We start from the raw sequence: 18814 nt of genomic DNA on the forward strand, positions 1-18814 counted from the left end.
ACCAGTGGCCTTTGAACTCTCAAGAAGAAAATTGCCCCCTTGGATGCCGTTATTGAAATCTGGCATTCATTTATCAACAAGTGAGGCATTGGAATTGAATTGCCTAAAATATTCTATTGTAGCCGGATCACATGATTTCTCATTCCTAGTTGATATAGTACTAGCACATCATTAAATAATATGAGAGACTGAAAGTGATTTGGTCTTTTTGTCAGTATTAACATATCAAAGATGACCTGGAGCACATATCTTCCCGTCTGTCCCTCCACTGTATGCTAGCGTACACTATTCAAAAGCTAATGCCCTTTTGAAGTAGCGTAAGTGGCTTCATCCTACGTATTTCATTTGTTAGTATAGATTGCTCAATCATCTTGAAGTCAATAAATAAGCAAAATGAATGGTGCCACCCTCCAGCATAGGAAGGACTTGGAAGTTTTAAAATCAAGGTCTTTCCCTTGAGAATGTCAACAGCTAAATGGGAACATAAGCCTCCGTTTAGCTTGGATGTACCATCATCAGCAAATTTTTAATCTGAACAGCTTGCTGGATTGTTCTTTCACTTTGCTAGTTCAGGTGGATACCATGTCTTTTATAGTCCTCATTATGACCTAAAACATGAGTTCCAGTGGAGCTTGCACAAAGTTGATTCTTGGTTGGACATGGACAGAATACTGCGTTTATCAGTTCACGCTTCAAAGATATGTAGTATGTTCATATTCAAGACCCTTTATTGCAAGTGAGTAACTCTAAAGGCATCGACTCCTTCCTCGCGATAAATCCTTATTGAATTCACGAGATATTTGAAGTGAGACACATTTAGATGATGTTAAGCATTGCCCTCGAAGTTGAGAACTCCTGATGTCTAGATCCAACTCCTGCTCTTGCAGGAGGAAATTGACATCAAATCTTGAGAGACTAGAGTAGCGTCATGGGTTCAAAGGGATCACCAAACAAATGAAGAAGACAGAATGCGAAAGTAGAACTAACAGGAAATTGCCGAACATATTTCATCCTCATATATGATAACTGCATAATGGATATCTAAACCATAGGGACAGTAGGCTTATTTTGAAGCTTGTCTTCGAAATTGGGACTATTTTCATACGATACACTCTGTTGAAATACATTCCTCACTTTCTTCTGAGTTTTTATAGCACCAAATAAAACAGCTCCAAGAAAGGAAGAAATTCTAATCTAGACTATGATCCCTGCAGCAAAGCTGAGTACGTCATGTACAAGCTTAAAGAGATGGATAAAATAGCTGAAAAGGACATTGTTCCGATCCGATCTGCAACCAATTTGGCATTATAGACAACAGCAACTGCAGCAAAATCATGCTTGCTGATCTCATGGAAAGTGACTGAACCCCACATTGATTAACAATCGACATGGCAAATTTTCCTCGAAAGCAATCCCTTGCTCTTTATAACCAGAGTGCAGGGAACTGAAGGTTGGGTGACCTTTATACATCAAGTGCTACACCAGATGAAGTTGGACAAGGATTACAATTGAAGCCATTCCCCCCATTCTCAGACAAACATGAGCAGAGACCTCGAACTGAAGCCAGCTATTCAATGATTGTTCCAATGGAATCAGCTCTCAGCTCCCCATCCAGATTCAAGATCAACGTATATAGAGTATAGAGGAGGATGAACATTCAATCCATTGTTAATTAGTTGTATATGCAATCAGTTTAGACAACATAGCACCTGATCTATTAATAGACCACAGAAGCAACGTCTACTGGTAGCTATTCTTTCACACAAGGAACCACACAAGATCTATTTTAGAATATCACTGCTGTTTTGATTCTCATGCGATGCTCTCTGAAGTATAGGCTGTACATGTGGTTTTTACAGATATGTAGAAGGAGAAACTGTCTTGCGTACAAAGACATGTTACCCGCTCATAAATTCTCTAGTCACTTTTAAAGAGCAGAACTGCAAATGATTATGAAGAGGTTAGTGCTATATAATACATAATTATCTCTGTCCAGGATGTGTCACATAGAGGAAACCCCAGTTTCATGAAGCACCTCACTAGATGCAACAGAGAAGTACAGTCTAGAGACATAATTTTTCCTTATATAGTGCAATAAGATCTCCATTTTGCTGTTGGACTAAGTGAGGACAAGATCTTCACTCTAATTACATGAAAACATAGTAATTATGAAGTCCTGTCATCTCTCTGTCACTCAACCATTTTAACTACAGTCTTATTAGAATTTTAATTTGAGTATGATTTGCTAACACAAATTGTCATTAGATCCATTCACTTTCCCTCTCAGAATTCCAAGATATGCACATAGTTGGATAGCTTTACCTAAAACAAGCCATTTATCATTTATTAGTAACTGCATTTTGAAAGATATGATATCCAAACTCATGAACAATCTCCATACTCACATTTCTTCAAGGCTAAAAGTCCCAGAGTTAAACCTTGCAAATTTAAAGATTGAGCAAAAAACAAGATAGAAGTTGTCAGTTCTAATGGCATATTTCCATGAATAGGCGTGCCATATGTTCCTCAAAGCACCAAGACAGAGGGTTCTAATAAATGATCCTAAAAGTTGCCCTATAATCTAACTAGACATCTACCTTTCGCAATCTTTGTTTTCAGAATGATGAAAGTACAAGAATAAGCAAGGAAACAAGAAGAAAGACATGAATTCATGATCCATCGTGAGCAATTACAAAGGCATACTGGCAGAAGCTACAAAGAACTTATATATGGCTAGATTAAATGAAAATAATTAGTAGTAACACCTTTTCTTCTACAACACAGAATTATGTAAACTTGGCCATTTGCTTGAAGAGTTGCCTGAATACCATTTGATTTATCCTGATTACTACTTTATATTGCTTGAAACATAGAAGTTTATTGGATAGGAGGTGCAAAGTGGCAGCAAAACATGGGTTAAAGAATTCTGTTTTCTATTCAATTTCTTACAAAATAATGCAGCATGAATTTCATAAAACAAGAATCGCAACTGGGGCTTCATCATCTGTGTTTTCAAAACAGTTACATAGCTTGTGCTTCATAATTCCTCTCTTAATTTACTTCACTACTTCCCACCGACAATCTAAATTTTTCAGGTAACAATGACTAGATAATCAAAGCTTACATATCCAATACACAATCACTTACCACCAGCTAGAAGATAACCAAACACAATATTTTGCAAACTATGTAGTCTCCACCTTCTGTATCATACCTGAGATCCTGTTGACGGAAAAGAGTGAGACATAAAATACTGTCTGGGATCCAATAACCTACAAGCAGTAAGAAGACGAGACACAATAGATTAATTGATATAAATTCATGCACAGTAGAAAGTACCTCTCTCTGATGTCCCTGACGCTCTCAATAAGTTCAATTAATTGTTGCATCCTAATATTTTTTCGATTCTCCTTGATATCTAATATGATAGATGAGACCCTTGAGATGGTCATGAGTTCTTCTTCAATCTTCTTTAGTTGCTCATCAATCCCCTCCAGAAAATCATTGAAGGAAGAAATTCTATTCGACCTATCGACCACGTGATTCTCAATATTTGCGCTGGCACTGATAGGTTCCTCGATATGGTCTGCATTATTGTCAAAAGCTAGATTTCCTACAGGCCTTAGAGAAGCATCCAAGTCTATCCTTTCACCCTTTTCTGAAATGTCAGGATCAAAACTTTCTTTCTTGTGTACAACTTCCAAAATGTCCTGCTTTGGGGACACTATATGAACTGGATTGGACATATTATTACTGCCAACTTCAAGATCTGCAGCCACATTTCCGATAAGCTGAGACTCTTTAATAGATATTGCCTGGAAAAAAATCGGTTTTGCGATCACGATTCACAATACAGGATTTGGTTTAAGGACCAGAATATGTACCAACCAACCAATCAATGGAAAAGGATGGCATTCATGAAGGAACAATGACTTTAAAATGGCATGAACCAGAAGAACCGACATATAAGAGTGTCGAAGTCTTATATCAACTACAAAGAGAATACTAAAGTGGCCATGCCAATAGACCAAGAAAGTAAGTGCAAAGAGTAGCATAGCACGAGAGAAAATGTGACTCCTTTAGCAAAAAATAAGGATCAGACTTATGTATGCATAACAGTAACATACCTCATTTAGCTTAGCCGAGAGTTCGTCCAGCAACCGAATCCGGCTATTTGACTTCTCCAGAGCCTGCATTATTTTCTTCTTCTGAAACAGCAGTTCCCTTGCATCATTTTCCTTCCCTGTTTGGACATTGATGGATGCCTGTCGCCGAAACTTCTCTGCAGCCTCGGATAACCGCAATAGCCGCAATCTCGCATTATTTGCTGAATGAGAAACCATAATCATTCAAGACCTCCAAAGTACTAAAACATTGCATGGATGAGTTTAGAAATGAACTGAGATTATATATTGATGTCAGGATAGCTACATTCACAAGGGGAGGAAGAACATCCTACTTCTTCATCAGGGAAAAGGAAATAGAAAGACAAGAAAGTGAATGCTATAGGAGCACGTCCTACTACTTCATCAAGTACTCCGATCCAAAACTTGAAAATTACAACGGCAAAACAAACGGATTACATCTACTAGGCAATACACACGATCGACAGATGTATCAATGCCCTACTATTGCGCCTAAACACCCTTGTCGTAGTTTTGTCTTAAAATGCAACATTACATTTCCCTTTTGGCAGGATATTTGAGAACGTTCCTCGAAGTATTCTTCTGGTCCACTGACTACTGACAAGGCCAAAAAGAACAACAGCAACCCAATAACCCATCTCCCCCGTCCAATCAAGCTTCCCTCATAAACCAAATTCTTACTGCCCATTTAACTGACGACATCAGAAAAGAAATGGAAAAACAACCCGATTTTGGATAATGGGCGACGAAATTTCCTCGAGGAAGAATGTGAAACAGCCTAGAAGCAAACTCCTTCGCCTTATTGCCCCCACCCCCAGCATAGCAAGTGTACTCACCTAAAATTATCCCAATCAGCTACCACCAAAAAAAAAAAAAAAAAGTGGAACTTTTCCAGCAAACATGATCGCTATCAGCGAACCGCACAACATCGAGGCGACTCTCCTATAAATCGAACTCTATACTCCACAAGGGCCGCGACCCAATAAAGAAGTGCTCGAGGGCAATCAATGTGGCCGAATTAAGAGCCAGCCGTCCGTCCACATTCGAAATTGGACATGACAGACACCTTTTGCTCATGTGGGTGCGTGAGAGAGAGAAAGATAAGAAGAGGGAGATACCTTTGGTCCGGGTGGTTTCTGCCTCCGCGTGGAGCTGATCGAGCTGAGAGCGCAGTTGCTCCGTGTCAGTGGCGCGGGCGGAAGCGAAACACACGGGTCTCGACGAAGGCCGACAGGCGACGAGCGGGGGCACGTTTCCGCACCGCAGCATCATCTTCCTCTCTGCTTCGTTCTGGCTCGCCAAATTGGGATTTTCTCGCTTGGGAAATGCTCCTATTCTCTTCAGGAGAGCTCCATCAATTATCCCCCCGACAACAAAAAGATAAAAAATTTGCGAACTTTAGTCATTTGTCCCAAAAAAGAGATCGACTTGTTTCGTTCGGCAAGAGTCAACATGGAAAAAGCCTTTTCCTCAGGGCCATTTATAAACTATATTGGACCATGAAAATCCCTCTGCAGTTCAACCGTAAAATACATCGCATGCGGTGTTCGGAAACTGAAATTCCTCCTCATTATTTACCACTGTGGTGATTAGCTTATGTGGATAAAAATTATTAAGGCGCGTTCCCTTGTCATTCGCCTTCGATCGGGAGTTCGGAAGTGCTTTGCCAAAATGGGGCTTTGTGAAAACAACGGGGGATCTTATTTGACTGACATCTTGGCGACGTGTGACTAGGGGGCTCGACGACTCACCAACGACACCGACCGTAGGCGTGACTTTGGAATCGGACGTTCCATAACATGTTGAATTTCTACAGACAAGGTTGCTAATCTTATGTGATTCTGATTATTTCGCCTCGAAAGGTCACCATAGGAGGCTGATTTACTGTCCTTTAAATTATTGGAAAGAACTGATTTGTTCACTTTTAAAAGAAGATATAACAACTAATATAATTTGCCACAAAAGATGCAAACTCGAGGTAGAGTCATTTTCTCTTAAAAGAAGGTTAAATAGGCAAAAGGATTGTCGCCATTTTATGTTATTAGAGGCAAAATATTTGATGTTAAAATGTTTTCATTACTAACATTAATTTATATATAAACGTTTATGTAAATGATGAAAGTATTTTTTGTTAATTCATTTTTATGGGTGATACAAGAGATCATTTAAAAAAAAAAAAAAACATGTTTTTCAAATCATCTATGTTCTACGAAACAAACGGAATTTAGACATATAAATTAGAAATGGATAATAATCTATCATTAAATACTTTTCGCGACTAGGAATAGCTACCACTATAAGCTTCAAAGGCAAATTTCTATGTCTCAAATTCTCATATATGTTGTATTGCTACCAACAGTTTATTCACACTTACGTAACTCTTTTAGAAGTATTTACTTATAAAACATGGGCTTTCCCAAGTCCGTATCTCACGACATTAATTTTCCTAATCTATGTGTTCAAAAGGAGTCATCACTAGTCACATTATTGGAGGTCGGCTAGAAACCCTAATCAAGACGTGAAAGTGTCATCTTGATGCATGCGCAACAAGAGATTTCATAATCGAAGACTTGATTAACCTAGCTATTTAACTAGAGCCCTTTTGGTATCTAAACTTGACAATTTGTTAATCAAAGTGTCAGGACAGCTTTTCGAAAATTTTAAGATTCATCATGTCCATTCTAAAAATGAAAAATAATAATAAATATTTATTAAAATTGTGCAATCAAGTATAATCAAATTGAAATGCACAAGCAACATCCTAGCATTGTCTCTGAAAAGAAAATAACATAAAACAACCCTTATTGTAAAGCCCTAAAAGCCTGTTCAAATTTGGGCACAATTTTTTATGGAAGAATTTTCAGTTTTTTTTTTCTTTTAATAGCTAAACTAGTTCTAAACTATAGTCAACACTAAAAATCTAATAAAACTAGTTTGAATTTAATTTCTAAACTTTTTCCAATTTTTTTTGAATTTTCTGAATTTTTAAATATTTTTAATAAAAACATATATTTAAAATTTTCTAGTATTTCCTAATTTTTAATCCGAAAATGGGCCTGAGAACGTCGGCTGAACTTGGACTCTCAGGCTTGGGCCGCGGACATGATTGGGCTTGTTTAAAGCTGACCCAATTCCAAAAGAAAACCCATCCAGCCCATTTCATTGAAATTAAGCACACTAAGCCCATCCTGCAAATGCTCAGCCCAAGCATGTTTGAAGATAAAACCAGCCCGAATTTACCAATTCCAGCTCATTAAACCAATTTAAGATCAAAGCCTATTAAGCCTACTTAAAACTAGGGGTGTGCATTGGACCCGGAACTGCTCGAACCGACCAGGAACCGCCGAACCGGCGATTCTTGAGGAACCAGTCCCTCTCGGGTCCAATTGTTGAGAATCGGTGGGAACCGGTCCGGTTCCGGCCCGTGGGCGAATCCGCCCGCTCGCCCACCGGACCGGACCGGTACTATTTATAATTAAAAAAAAAAAAAAAAAGTCGCGAAGCCCCCGCCCCTAATTCGCGAAGCCCTAATTCGAGTTTCTTCTTCTTCACCTTCGATTCTCTCTGTTCCTTTCCTTCTCTTCGTCTTCGATTCCACGATTCCACCCCAAGTATCACGCCGCCGCCACCGCTCCTCCTCCGCCACTTTGCCCGCCCCCTCACGCCGGTCACCACTCGCCACAACCGCTCGCTCCTCCGCCTCAAGAACTCTCGACCGAGCCGGCGAGCCCCTTTTCCGTCACTCAACAAGGTACGAAGCCCTAATTCACGTCTCATCTCTTGATTCTCTTCCGATTTCTTCCTCGCTTTTGATTATCTCTGTTTCTTCCTCAATCTCTTCTCCTCGTCTTCGATTCCTCACCAAGCATCCACGCCGCCGCCGCCTTGCTCCTCCTCCACCACTTTGTTCGCCCCCTCGCGTCGGTCGCCACTCGCCACAACCGCTGCTCCTCCGCCTCTGCTGTCCGCCCCCCTCGCTGACGCTCAATCCCTTCGTCTTTGATTCCTCCCTGAGCCTCGACGCCTCCGCTGTTGCTCCTCTGCCACTGCTGTCCGCCCCTTCACATTTGTGCAGGTGATTTAATTGTCTACGGCCTTGTATAGTAATGAAAGACTTGCAATTGTAGTACCACCTGTTGATTTGCTTCTCCCTCCGGCTCTCTCGCGTGGAAAGGAGCTTTGCTTCAACGAAAACACCGCTTGGTTGGAGTTCCACAGCAACATCGGGAGGAAGTTAGGCGGAGGCACGCTTCATGGTGGATAATGAGCTTGAGAGGGAGGACTAATGCAAAAGAAATTCGTCTATTATTCGTCTATTAATTATTGTTTTAGTTTTTGGAGATTGGAACTTGGAATTTTAGAGCTCAAAACTTCCGGACCGGTCCGGGAAACCAAAATTGTTTTTTGTTGAAAACTAGAATTTTTGGCGTCAAAATCGGTTCCATGGATCCACCCGGGACCGGACCGGACCGGCGGTCCTGGTTCCCTGGTGGATCCATGCACAAACGGGTGGATCCCTTGCCTGATTTTTCGAACCGGTCCTGCGGGCGGTTCCCTTTGGTTCTAGGTCGGGAACCGCCCGCCCGACCATGCACACCCCTACTTAAAACTTAGTAATTTGCCACTCTTTTTTCAATTTCTCTCTATCTCTCTCTCTCTCTCTTTTCTTTTTTTGTTCTTTTATCTCAATTTAATCGATCTGACGTCAACAACGTAACGTCGCCAACCATCACCAAGTCATCTTTGCCGGTCACTTCTCTAGCTAACACCGGACTCATTCCGGCGACATTAAGCTCACCGGAAACGTACATCAAAATACAAACACCGTAGCAACAAAGAAAACACATATATGCACGCCGAGACAAAAAGAAAGGACTGACTATAGCGGTCTCTAACCGCGGGCTCCTCCGGCGAAGGGGTGTGCACACAACGGCTGACTCGAACAATGCGAGATATGCCACCAAAAATTAAAGAAAACGCCGATGTCAGTGTCGAGACAACAATATTAGAACAAATCATGCAGATGGCGGAGATCAAAGCTTCAGTTTTAAGGATTCGAGTTCGGTTCTTCATTCAAGCATTTTGTCAAACCGTTGATGTGCGATTCTGAATACCAATTCCAGGTTCGGATTTAACGTCGTTCGTGGCGTAACCCCAGCATGTTAAGCTCCAAACCAACGTTATTGGCAACAAGTCAGTTTGGGTCTTGTACGGTTTGCTCAAAATCTCGTCGCTTTGGTCTCACCTTCTCGAACTTAATGAGCTAGTGTCGCGACCTAAATTTTCAAGGGGCAATCCTAAAAGTTTAGGTTAATGGATTACTAAGTCCGAAAACTTGGCACGGACCCTCCCAAGTCCTACCAATCGCGACTTGATAAAAATTAACTCATTTAAACATGCAATTATATTCAATTTGGAGCCGCCACTAACCAATTAGGGTTAGTTAGAAACCCAAGTAAAGTATGGAAGAATACTTTACTTTTTGCGAACCAGAGATTCAGTAGGTCCGGGGACATGGTTACGCTAGATTAGTCTAACGCCCTTTCGGTACCTTTTATTTTAAAAATATTTTGCAGGCAATGTTGATTAATTTAAACTTAAGCTACTAACATGCAAATGGCGGTCATGCGGGTGCACAATCAATAAAATAATATTAAAAAAATGCTAATAAAAATGCAGGCCCTAAACATGATTTCTAAATGACATGACACCTAATTTTTCTTTTTTCTTTTAAAAATGTTAATTATATGCAATCTTAATTTAAACTTAATATGCATGAATTTATTTTAATGACATGCGAGATGCAATTCATATGGTATGACTTAAACTTATCACTATATGTATGCAATCTAATTTTTATAATCCTAAATATGCATGTGCTACATGATATGGGATGAATGACATGGTATTTCTACAAGCATGCTCTTTTATGATTTTATTTTAATGATGATTCATTTTTAATGCATATATGCAACCTATGCTAAATAATGATGATATGAGATTACTTATGAATTAACCTATTAACTAACCAAGGAAATGATCTTTTTTTAATTTTTTAATGACATAATGCTTTTTATTAAAAAGAAAGCAACTTAATGGTACAATGATCATCTTTTAGCATTTTCCTTTTTTATTAAAAAAAAAAAAAACTATAACTCATATGGCACGCATAACATTTTTTGTTCATCTTTTTGTTTTATTAAATAAAAATTAACCTAATCTTATATGAATCTAAAAAATAAAATGCATTGCTTTAAATGTGAAATGTGTATAGACCTAAATACCTAATGTGATGCATGATATGTGATGAGCAAATAATAATAACACGCCAAAATAAAAATCCATCAATGTAAATCAATGACATATTATTTTAATATGAATCAATGATGTAAAATAATTCATGAATTTTGCCATAAAAAGTCGAAATAATAAAAAATCTAACCCGACGTCTCGCGGTCAATATTTTTTATTATCATAACTTAATAAGACAAATTTCCTAATGATAAAAATAAATCAAGTTAGAATAAAAACAAAACATGAAATCAAATATAAAAACTCGCCTAGTCTAACTCACGGTTGACCTGAGGAATGGCGAGGAGCAGCTGGTGGTTCGGTGATGGGTCGCCGTTCGGAACAGGGATGGTCGTCGGAGGTCCGGCGAAGTCCAGCAGTAACCACACCTGCAGCAAAACAGAGAAGGCAGCAGATGGTGATGGCGCAGCAAGGACAGCAGTAGGTCGTGCGGTGTGTTCGTTGGTTGCGGGGGACGCCGGTGAGAGGACGACGATGACACTAGTGCTCGGAGGTGCTGCAGGTGACGATGGGCTTCGTGCAGCAGGAGGCAAAAGCGTTGCTGTTGGTCGCGATCGCGGCAAAGGCGTCGAGTGCGGCAGCTAGTGCAGGTGTGGTGGAGGTGCAGGCACATCGGAGCTGGTGTCGTCAAGTGCCGCGGCGTCGAGCACGGCGAGAACAGGGAGATTGGCGAGCGGAGCTGGACACGAGCACTGCAAGCGTTCGGGCTCGCGGGTCGCCGGAGGCAAGGCGCAGGCGTCGGGTACGGCGGGCTTCGACCACCGAGCGAGCAGGAGGCGAGGTGCTGCGGAGGCGAGCTGCTGAGACTAAGGTCCGAGTGACGTGCAGTGGGGTCGCGGGTCACCGGTGTGAGGCGGTGCTGGTGAGGTGACCGGTGCGGCTCGGTGGCTTCGCGGCTGCGGGTGGAGGGCGGTGCCGCTGGTGCTCGAGCAGATCTGGGCGGAGGGTCTGAGCGGATCGGGAAGCGGCGCCGTCGGCAGAGGAGCGGCGGTCGGCGATTCGGAGGTGGCTGGTGGCCCGGGCAGCAGGCGGTGTCCGGTGCTGTTAATCGAAAGGTTGAGGCGCCACAATGGTCGCGGTCGAGAGGAAGAAGATGAGCAGTGTTCTGCTCTTTTCCTTTTTTCTGCTGCTGGGTCCCGCTGATCCCCTCTCTCTCTCTCTCTCTCAAGTCTCCCTCACGTCACCTCCCTCTCTGCCCTCTGCACACTTTCCCTTTCCCAGAACCGAAGCTTTTCTTCCTTTTTTTCTCTTTTCCACTTTTCTATTTCCTTTTCTTTCGACGAAAGGCCAAGAGAAACGCCCCCCGCAAACCGAAGCCTCGGCTTCTCTTTTATAGAAGAAAACTTGAAATTGTTGAAGATCCGGCGATATTCACTCAACCTCTTCAACAAAGAAATGGCTCCAAAATCCGGCCGTTGAATTATTTTGAATTCAATTTTTTTAAAATTTCCCTCTACAACCAAATGCTATATTATTATTTTCTAAAAAATAAATTAAATTTTAAAATAGGTGTCAACAGCTAGGGAGAAGCGGAGAGTTTCCGGGTGCTACCTGGTTCGGGAGCTTGCTGCGACGGACGGCGACGGGTGAGTTGGCTTCCGCAGAAGGTCGAGACGATTCAGACGAACCGCCGGCGAAGGGGGAGAAAATCTCTCACTCTCGGTCTCTCTCCGAATGTACCCTTCCGAGAAGTACCCCTCTCACTCGCTCCTCTCTCGCTTCTATAAGCACCGGCGCGCATGGCCTCCTGCCACGCCAGCCATTGCTGCCGGTCTCCCCCCGACCACCAACTCTGGCTCTTTTTTGCAGAATGCCTGAGGGAAAGTGAGGGAGAGGAAAGAAGGCTGGGCCGGCGTAGGCCAAGAGAAAGGGAAAGGAAATGAAAGAGGCCGGGCTGACCTGCCCCCGGCCCGGTCTCGCTTTTCCCATTTGTTTTTTCAATTAATTTCTTTAATTAATTTTTTTCTTTTTCTTTCCATTTTTAATTTTTTTCCTTAAAAGTTTCTATCACTATTAATGCAAATACTCTTAGTATCTGCTTGTCGTGCAATTTAATGGAAATTATTTTTGCTAGAGGTTAAAAATCAATTCCTAATTTTCTGTGTAATTAATGAATGGTTGAACGGATCGTCAAAATTCAGATGCTAATATGCTACCAACAATTTATTCACACTTACCTAACTCTTTTAAAAATCTGATGAAATGGAGAAAAAATCTGTCCTTTTTTTCAGCAGAACCAATAGAGTCGTCCATCGTAATGATTTTTTGTCAGAATTGTTACCAATAATTTCTTTTGGAAGACTCCATCAATTATCCCCCAACTAAAGGTGAACTTTAGTTGTTTGTCCCAACTAACAAACAAAGTCAAAAGAGGAAGACAAGAGGATCAAAAGCTTGCTTTGCCATTATAAACCAAATGTATAGACAATAATGTGGGATTTCATTCATCACTATCAAACCTATACTTATATACATTGTCCCTAGGGTTTACCTACACTTCTCTTTTCCCTCTTCAATTTAGCTACAAAAAGAAAGGGAAAAAACCACGAGACACTTCAAATTATATTTATTGTGATACAGTTATCCTAAATCTTTTTTGTGATAAAAAAAATTTAAACTTTTATAACATGACACATTTACCTTATGTTAAGTTTCTATTAAATGATATTTCCGTAAAAAATGATGTCATTTTTATCTGAAAAAATAGGAGAACTGTCCTTCCAAGTTATAAGGGATCTGATACCATTAAAGCGTGCCATCGCCATGGACATTAACAAATTCATCCCCTCCAAGGTTAGAAGGTCAATAAGAGACGTGAATGGATTACTGAACCCAATCTCTTTCAGAAAAAGAATGCACCGATCCTTTCCCCTGATGGCAACGTCGTACAGCACAATGGATCTCAGTTTGTACTTTTGTGCACGTGTCTTTCAAGAGTTTTTTAATTTTGTACTCTGCCAATTGCGATGACCCTTTTTGCACCACTCGCGAATGGGACCAAAATCCTCAATCAATCGTGCCCAAAGGATTGCGTGCGCTTCCGTCCTGTCATTCTTGAGTTGATTTTGCGCGAGTGGGAAGTGTGCGAAATCTGGAATCCGAGGGCAGTAGCGTTGTGGAACAAGGTCGAACAATACATTACTCGAGTCCCAAGTACCTTAACTTTGGTATGTTTGGCAGGTAACAAGGTGGGTGAAGGATTGAGCTGTTTGATTAAGGCGAAAAAAAGACACTGTTAGAAAAGAGCAAATCATGGGATTGGAAAATATTACCCACATATGCATATACATAACATATAAGGTGCTTTGATTCGACATTTTAAAAACTCCTTAAGACCCCGTAGGTCATTAGGGAAAGTTTGGGATGTTTGATAATCATTTCCAATGAGTTTTAAAATGAAAGTTAGTATTGAGAAAGCTGAAAACTCAGGATCGGCAATGAATTACTTTGGGCATTTAGTATTTTCGGAACATTGAAATAATGATTAAATAATCTGTTTTTTTTTTTTTTTATATTACAAAACTACACTCACTAATTTTATAGTTTTCTGATTTTTCCCCTCGTTAATACTATTTATTTATTTTTTTGCGAGGGTGGTTGGCGAGAGATTGGTGAGCAGTCGATGAGGTTGTGTGACCCATGCAATGGTTGCTTGAGGTCGTGTAGGTGACAATTGCTGGGGTCGTACGGCTTTGGTGAGGGCCACCTGTGCAACCCTTGCTTGCTTGCCGGGGGTCATCGAGGTCGTGCAATCTTGGCCAATGGCCACTAATGCTAGATCTGGCTCATTAGTTCCTGAGTTGATGAAATATATGATTTTTTTTAATTAAAAAAGAAAAATTACAACCAAAAATTTGCAAAATAAAATAAAATTACCATTACTTCATCAAAAGTTGTTTTACAAAGAGGTCTTCAAAATGCCGAACTAATCTATCATTATACTGTCCCCAATATAAATGGAGAGTTTGAGTTTTACTTAGGGTTTAGCTGGCCGGCAAAACATGACAAATGCATCCTTTGGGAAAATTATGTCTTCAAGATCCTTTTTCCACAAGATGGTCTCAGATAATATATACCCAAAAAAAAAAATAAGAAGTAATTACGATCGTTTGCTTGGATCATGAAAAAGAGGATGCAATTCGTTGACTATCTGTCATCACATGGTCGATTAAGTTGACGAGAATGTCAACAAACTCGTGCTTTAGCTCACTCAAGTCCTGCAAGCGATGATTATTCCACTGAAAAATCGTCAGGCTGATTTAACAACAATACTTGCCTTTTCGCAGTCTCTAGGGTTCACACATTATGCGATGAGGAGAGATACAAACTACCCTTCATCGGAGAGGATACTCACAAAACAAGTTTTGCTTTGTATTTTTGTGTTGTTTGAAATATTTCATATTGTGTCTTACAACGAAATTTATGTGTTTTTATTATTATTTATATTTGATTCTCTCTTCGTTTATCAATTTAAACTTTTAAAATAAGCATTTTATCATGGCATTCTATCAGATATGTTAATGAGGGAGAATGGGAGAGGGGGATTTATGTGGAGCTTCCACCGGAGATCTTCCATTTACCTAGAATGCTGCACGAGAATCTCTCGATACCCGCGGGGTTGATTGATGGGACAAGGCGTCATCATCTTCCACAGATCCCAGATCGATGATTCATGGGCGAGATGTGGGGCGCGAAGGAGGCGTGAGAGAGAAATAGGAGGGAGAGTGAAGGACGGACGCCACGTGAGTGACGTGCGGTCAAATGGCGGTGCCCACCTCGATCGACGCTCGCACCAGCCGCAATCTTGGAATCCCATTCGGCCCCGCACTCGCCGGCCGTAACGTGCGACATCATCTTTCTGCCGTCGTATCGTATCGCCATGAAACCCTAATTTTGTGTATTCCGCTTCGAATACTCCCCCATCCCTGCACGCGAAAGGGAGAAGAAAAAGAAAAGAAAAAAGAAACGTGTTTGAAGTTTCAACATGTGTTTGTATCGGCATATAGGAAGATACAAGATAGACACGCATACACGTTTCAGAGGCAATAGTTCACTATATGCAGAGTTCTCCGTGGTAATCAGACGCATGAACTAATTCGGGGCTATGCTAAATTGCAAAATGTACGTATTTGTTGTCCTCTGCTTAGACCACTGGAATAATGCTAAAGTTACGACGCTAAACTTCTCTAAACAGTGTTCCGATTGACGGATTACAAAAATATGAACGTCATCCATTCTTGTATTAGTTAGGTTTCCATGTAGTGGGTATTTATAACCTATCAATTGAAGGCTTTGAAGAAAGTATGCGATCGAGAAATATAGCCCATTAGGAATATGCTCCGCTTGCCTTTTGCTCAAGCCGCTAAAATAATGCTATAAATACAAAAAATTATCTAGAGAAATAATTTATAAAATAATATAACAAAATATAGTCGTGTATTTAAAAAGCAGGTTGTGTTCAAACACTCAATGATAGTTAGACACATCACTATTTAAATTCTCTAATACCATTCGAGCGATCACTTGCTTTAGACCAATTATTTGCCCCTCCACCTCTCTCTCTCTCTCTCTCCCCCCATCCTTTTCACTAGAACAAAGGCAACCTCAGCCAAAGCTCCCATCTGATACTTCTTTCAACACCATTGTAGCTTCAACACACACATTCTCTCTCTCTCTCTCTCTCTACTCTTTCTTCTAATTCAACTCATAATTTCCAGCTCCTGTCTTTCCACCATGTCTGAAGGCAAGAGCAATCCTTATAATATTTTTGATCCTTTCAACGGCAGCTTCTCACCTTTCCGTACCTCGAATGATGGTAACTATCCCTTCTTCCACAATAATCATCCTCAGCAACAACACCTACTAGAAGCTACACAAGATCATTCATCAGCGCCCTTGAACTCTACCTTCAGAGCCTTCTTAGATGGTTCCATGGATTACAACACTCTCTCAAGAGCCTTCGACATGTCTTGTTGCTCATCCTCTGAAGTAATTAGCACTGACGATTCGACAAAGGGTGCATCGATCTTGAGCAAGAATAACAACCAGTCAACCCCTAAAAATTCTTCATCGGCCCTGTCTTCATCGTCTGAAGAGATGGCGACCGTCGGATCGGAAGACAAAGACAAGGGCAAGATCATCCAAGATGAGCAATCAACAGGATGTCATGAAGATCATGGCCGAGAAGAGAAGTCTAAAAATGGGTAAGTTTCGAGCCGGGTCCATTTCATACTTGCTTATCTTTAGCAGATCTAGTCCCAATTTGATTCTGGGTGTGAGAAAATTTTGCGCAATTTTTTGAAGAAAGAAATGCCTAATATTTCCATCAGAGTCAGATTATCTATTCACTTTTTTTTTTTCATGTGTATTTTCGAGTGGTTTTGGTCGGTAATACGTGTTCACAACATCCAAGTGAAACGAAGTTGAAGGCTGATCTTGATTTTGTCTCTTTATTGACTATTTCATTAAAAAAATGAAAGAATAAGTCCAATGTACGGATCTCCATCAATTTCTGCGGATCTCAAGGTGGAGATTGACGGAAGCTATAGAAACCCTAGTTTGGATGCTCAAGCTGCTGTTTAATGACAGCGAAAGCTACGAGGAGAATTCCATCAAGAAATATGCAGAACTTGGTCAATAGAACTCAGCAAAGTGCAACACTGGGTAGATCTGATCATTTAGTTTGCATGATAAACTCTGCAGGGACAAATCAAAAAAGAAAGAGAAGCGCCCGAGGCAGCCTCGGTTTGCTTTCTTGACGAAGAGCGAGATTGATAATCTTGAAGACGGATATAGGTGGAGAAAATATGGACAAAAAGCAGTTAAAAATAGCGCTTTCCCAAGGTATGATTTCCGGTCCAATTCATTTGCTTTCTTTCATTATGTAAAGATGTTAAAAGTTACATTTCTACATTAACATTTATACACAGATCTTCATGAACACTCGTATCTCCAACTTCATTCTTGAAAAAGAAAAAACAACTTCTTTACCTTCAGATCATAGTCCATCGTTCCTTTAGTACTTAGTTTCTGTGAAGTACAGTTAAATTTCAAAAAGTGATAATGGTTTGGCAAGTTAGTAATCTTTAATAAGTCTGCAAATTCCGTGCCTCTTGGTGAAAAATCATCTTTGAAATCTAGTTGTCTACTGCATCTTTTCGGCAATTCATGATCACAATTTTGCATTCAAGTACGTTTATTTTCTGCCTTGCTAGAGTAGGGGAAGCAAGTTAGATTATATCTTAAGGTACTTCTTGTTTACATGGTTTCTACGTTCTCACGTTCTTTGTAAAAGCTGTAATCTGAATAATTAGTGCTTCTTTGGATCAATACTTGATTGCCATTTTGAAGCCGTTTAGGAGTATTTGAATTGATTATTCCTATCATGACGGGATATGACCTACCTTTTACCGTGATCAAAACCATTGCCTTATGATTGGAAGTAACCATAAACTACGTGAGAGGGAATTTAAGGATTGATCATCGAACAGCGATATAGGAGAGGGCATGAGCCTTTTTGCTGGTATTCTTTTGTATTGACTCGTTCATTGGCTTTAAATCTAAAAAAACTGTGTGAGAACTAAGGTGCATGGCTAGATACATCAGCACAAGACAGCCTAAAACTATATCACTTGTTGGGAAATGATTAGACTGAGATTTTACAATAAACACTATGATTCGTCATGAACCCGCAATAATCTCTTTGAATTCTTCAACAATTGCAGAAGTTACTACAGGTGCACTAGCCAAGGATGCATGGTGAAGAAGCGAGTCGAGAGATCGTTCCAAGACCCCTCGATCGTAGTCACAACATACGAAGGCCAACATAATCATCATAGTCCAGCAACTCTTCGGGCCAGCAACTTTGCCGGGATGTTAATGCCTCCGAATCTCCGATCAACGTGTCTTATGGAGCCTCCTTACTTTCAACAAGAGCTATTGGCTCAGTTACTCCAAATGGAGAACAATCGCCCAGACGACCCAATGTCCAAACTCTACCAAAACCTGGACCCCGGTCTCCAGTTCCGACTTCCTTGAGAATCTATGTTTTTTGTAGCGAGGCGTGAGTGCACCAGTCTCAGAGAGAGCACCTTCGAGGACTCCCAATCTCATGTTGCTTTTGTAATTGTGTTGCATCATTATGGACATGCTAATGTGCCTATCTTATTCCTATGTAAAGGAGTCCATTGTTGTATGTTCTTGAGCTGTACTCGACATGGTGAAAAACCAGCTTCTGATGTGGTAGAGAAAAAAGCGGAACGTCGTGTCATCTCTTACAAAGGAGAGAAAGAAGCCAATCGGACTTTTCTCGTTCTTGAATTATGTTTGTTATGAATATATCTGTTGCTTGCTCTTTA

The 18814-nt window shown here is 40.6% G+C and overlaps 2 protein-coding genes across 2 annotated transcripts; one reads left to right on the plus strand and one right to left on the minus strand.

Annotated features, from left to right (window-relative positions):
* Nucleotides 1–1063: 1063 nt before the first annotated feature.
* Nucleotides 1064–5545, minus strand: LOC104441957. Its single transcript, XM_010055248.3, has 5 exons — nt 5264–5545; nt 4128–4327; nt 3340–3815; nt 3148–3222; nt 1064–1476 (listed from the first exon to the last, which is right to left on the minus strand). The coding sequence occupies exons 1-4, from the start codon at nt 5415–5417 to the stop codon at nt 3186–3188; spliced, it is 867 nt and encodes a 288-aa protein (XP_010053550.2). The 5' UTR covers nt 5418–5545; the 3' UTR covers nt 1064–1476; nt 3148–3185.
* Nucleotides 5546–16029: 10484 nt separating this feature from the next.
* On the plus strand, nt 16030–18814 carry LOC104441976 (WRKY transcription factor 71). Its single transcript, XM_010055259.3, has 3 exons — nt 16030–16660; nt 17160–17300; nt 18182–18814. Exons 1-3 carry the CDS (start codon nt 16191–16193, stop codon nt 18492–18494), a joined length of 924 nt encoding a protein of 307 aa, XP_010053561.1. The 5' UTR covers nt 16030–16190; the 3' UTR covers nt 18495–18814.

Source organism: Eucalyptus grandis, chromosome 1 (genome assembly GCF_016545825.1).
Source record: "Eucalyptus grandis isolate ANBG69807.140 chromosome 1, ASM1654582v1, whole genome shotgun sequence".
NCBI classification, from domain to species: Eukaryota; Viridiplantae; Streptophyta; class Magnoliopsida; order Myrtales; family Myrtaceae; genus Eucalyptus; species Eucalyptus grandis.

Bases quoted from the DNA above. Each gene is read 5' to 3' on its own strand.
- LOC104441957 (XM_010055248.3), bottom strand. From the start codon at position 5,417: ATGATGCTGCGGTGCGGAAACGTGCCCCCGCTCGTCGCCTGTCGGCCT. The intron at 3,816-4,127 runs GTATGTTACTGT...ATTTTTTTCCAG, and splicing joins TCTCGGCTAAGCTAAATGAG to GCAATATCTATTAAAGAGTC. The intron at 3,223-3,339 runs GTACTTTCTACT...TTCCGTCAACAG, and splicing joins GTCAGGGACATCAGAGAGAG to GATCTCAGGTATGATACAGA.
- LOC104441976 (XM_010055259.3), top strand. From the start codon at position 16,191: ATGTCTGAAGGCAAGAGCAATCCTTATAATATTTTTGATCCTTTCAAC. The intron at 16,661-17,159 runs GTAAGTTTCGAG...TAAACTCTGCAG, and splicing joins GAAGAGAAGTCTAAAAATGG to GGACAAATCAAAAAAGAAAG. The intron at 17,301-18,181 runs GTATGATTTCCG...CAACAATTGCAG, and splicing joins AAAAATAGCGCTTTCCCAAG to AAGTTACTACAGGTGCACTA.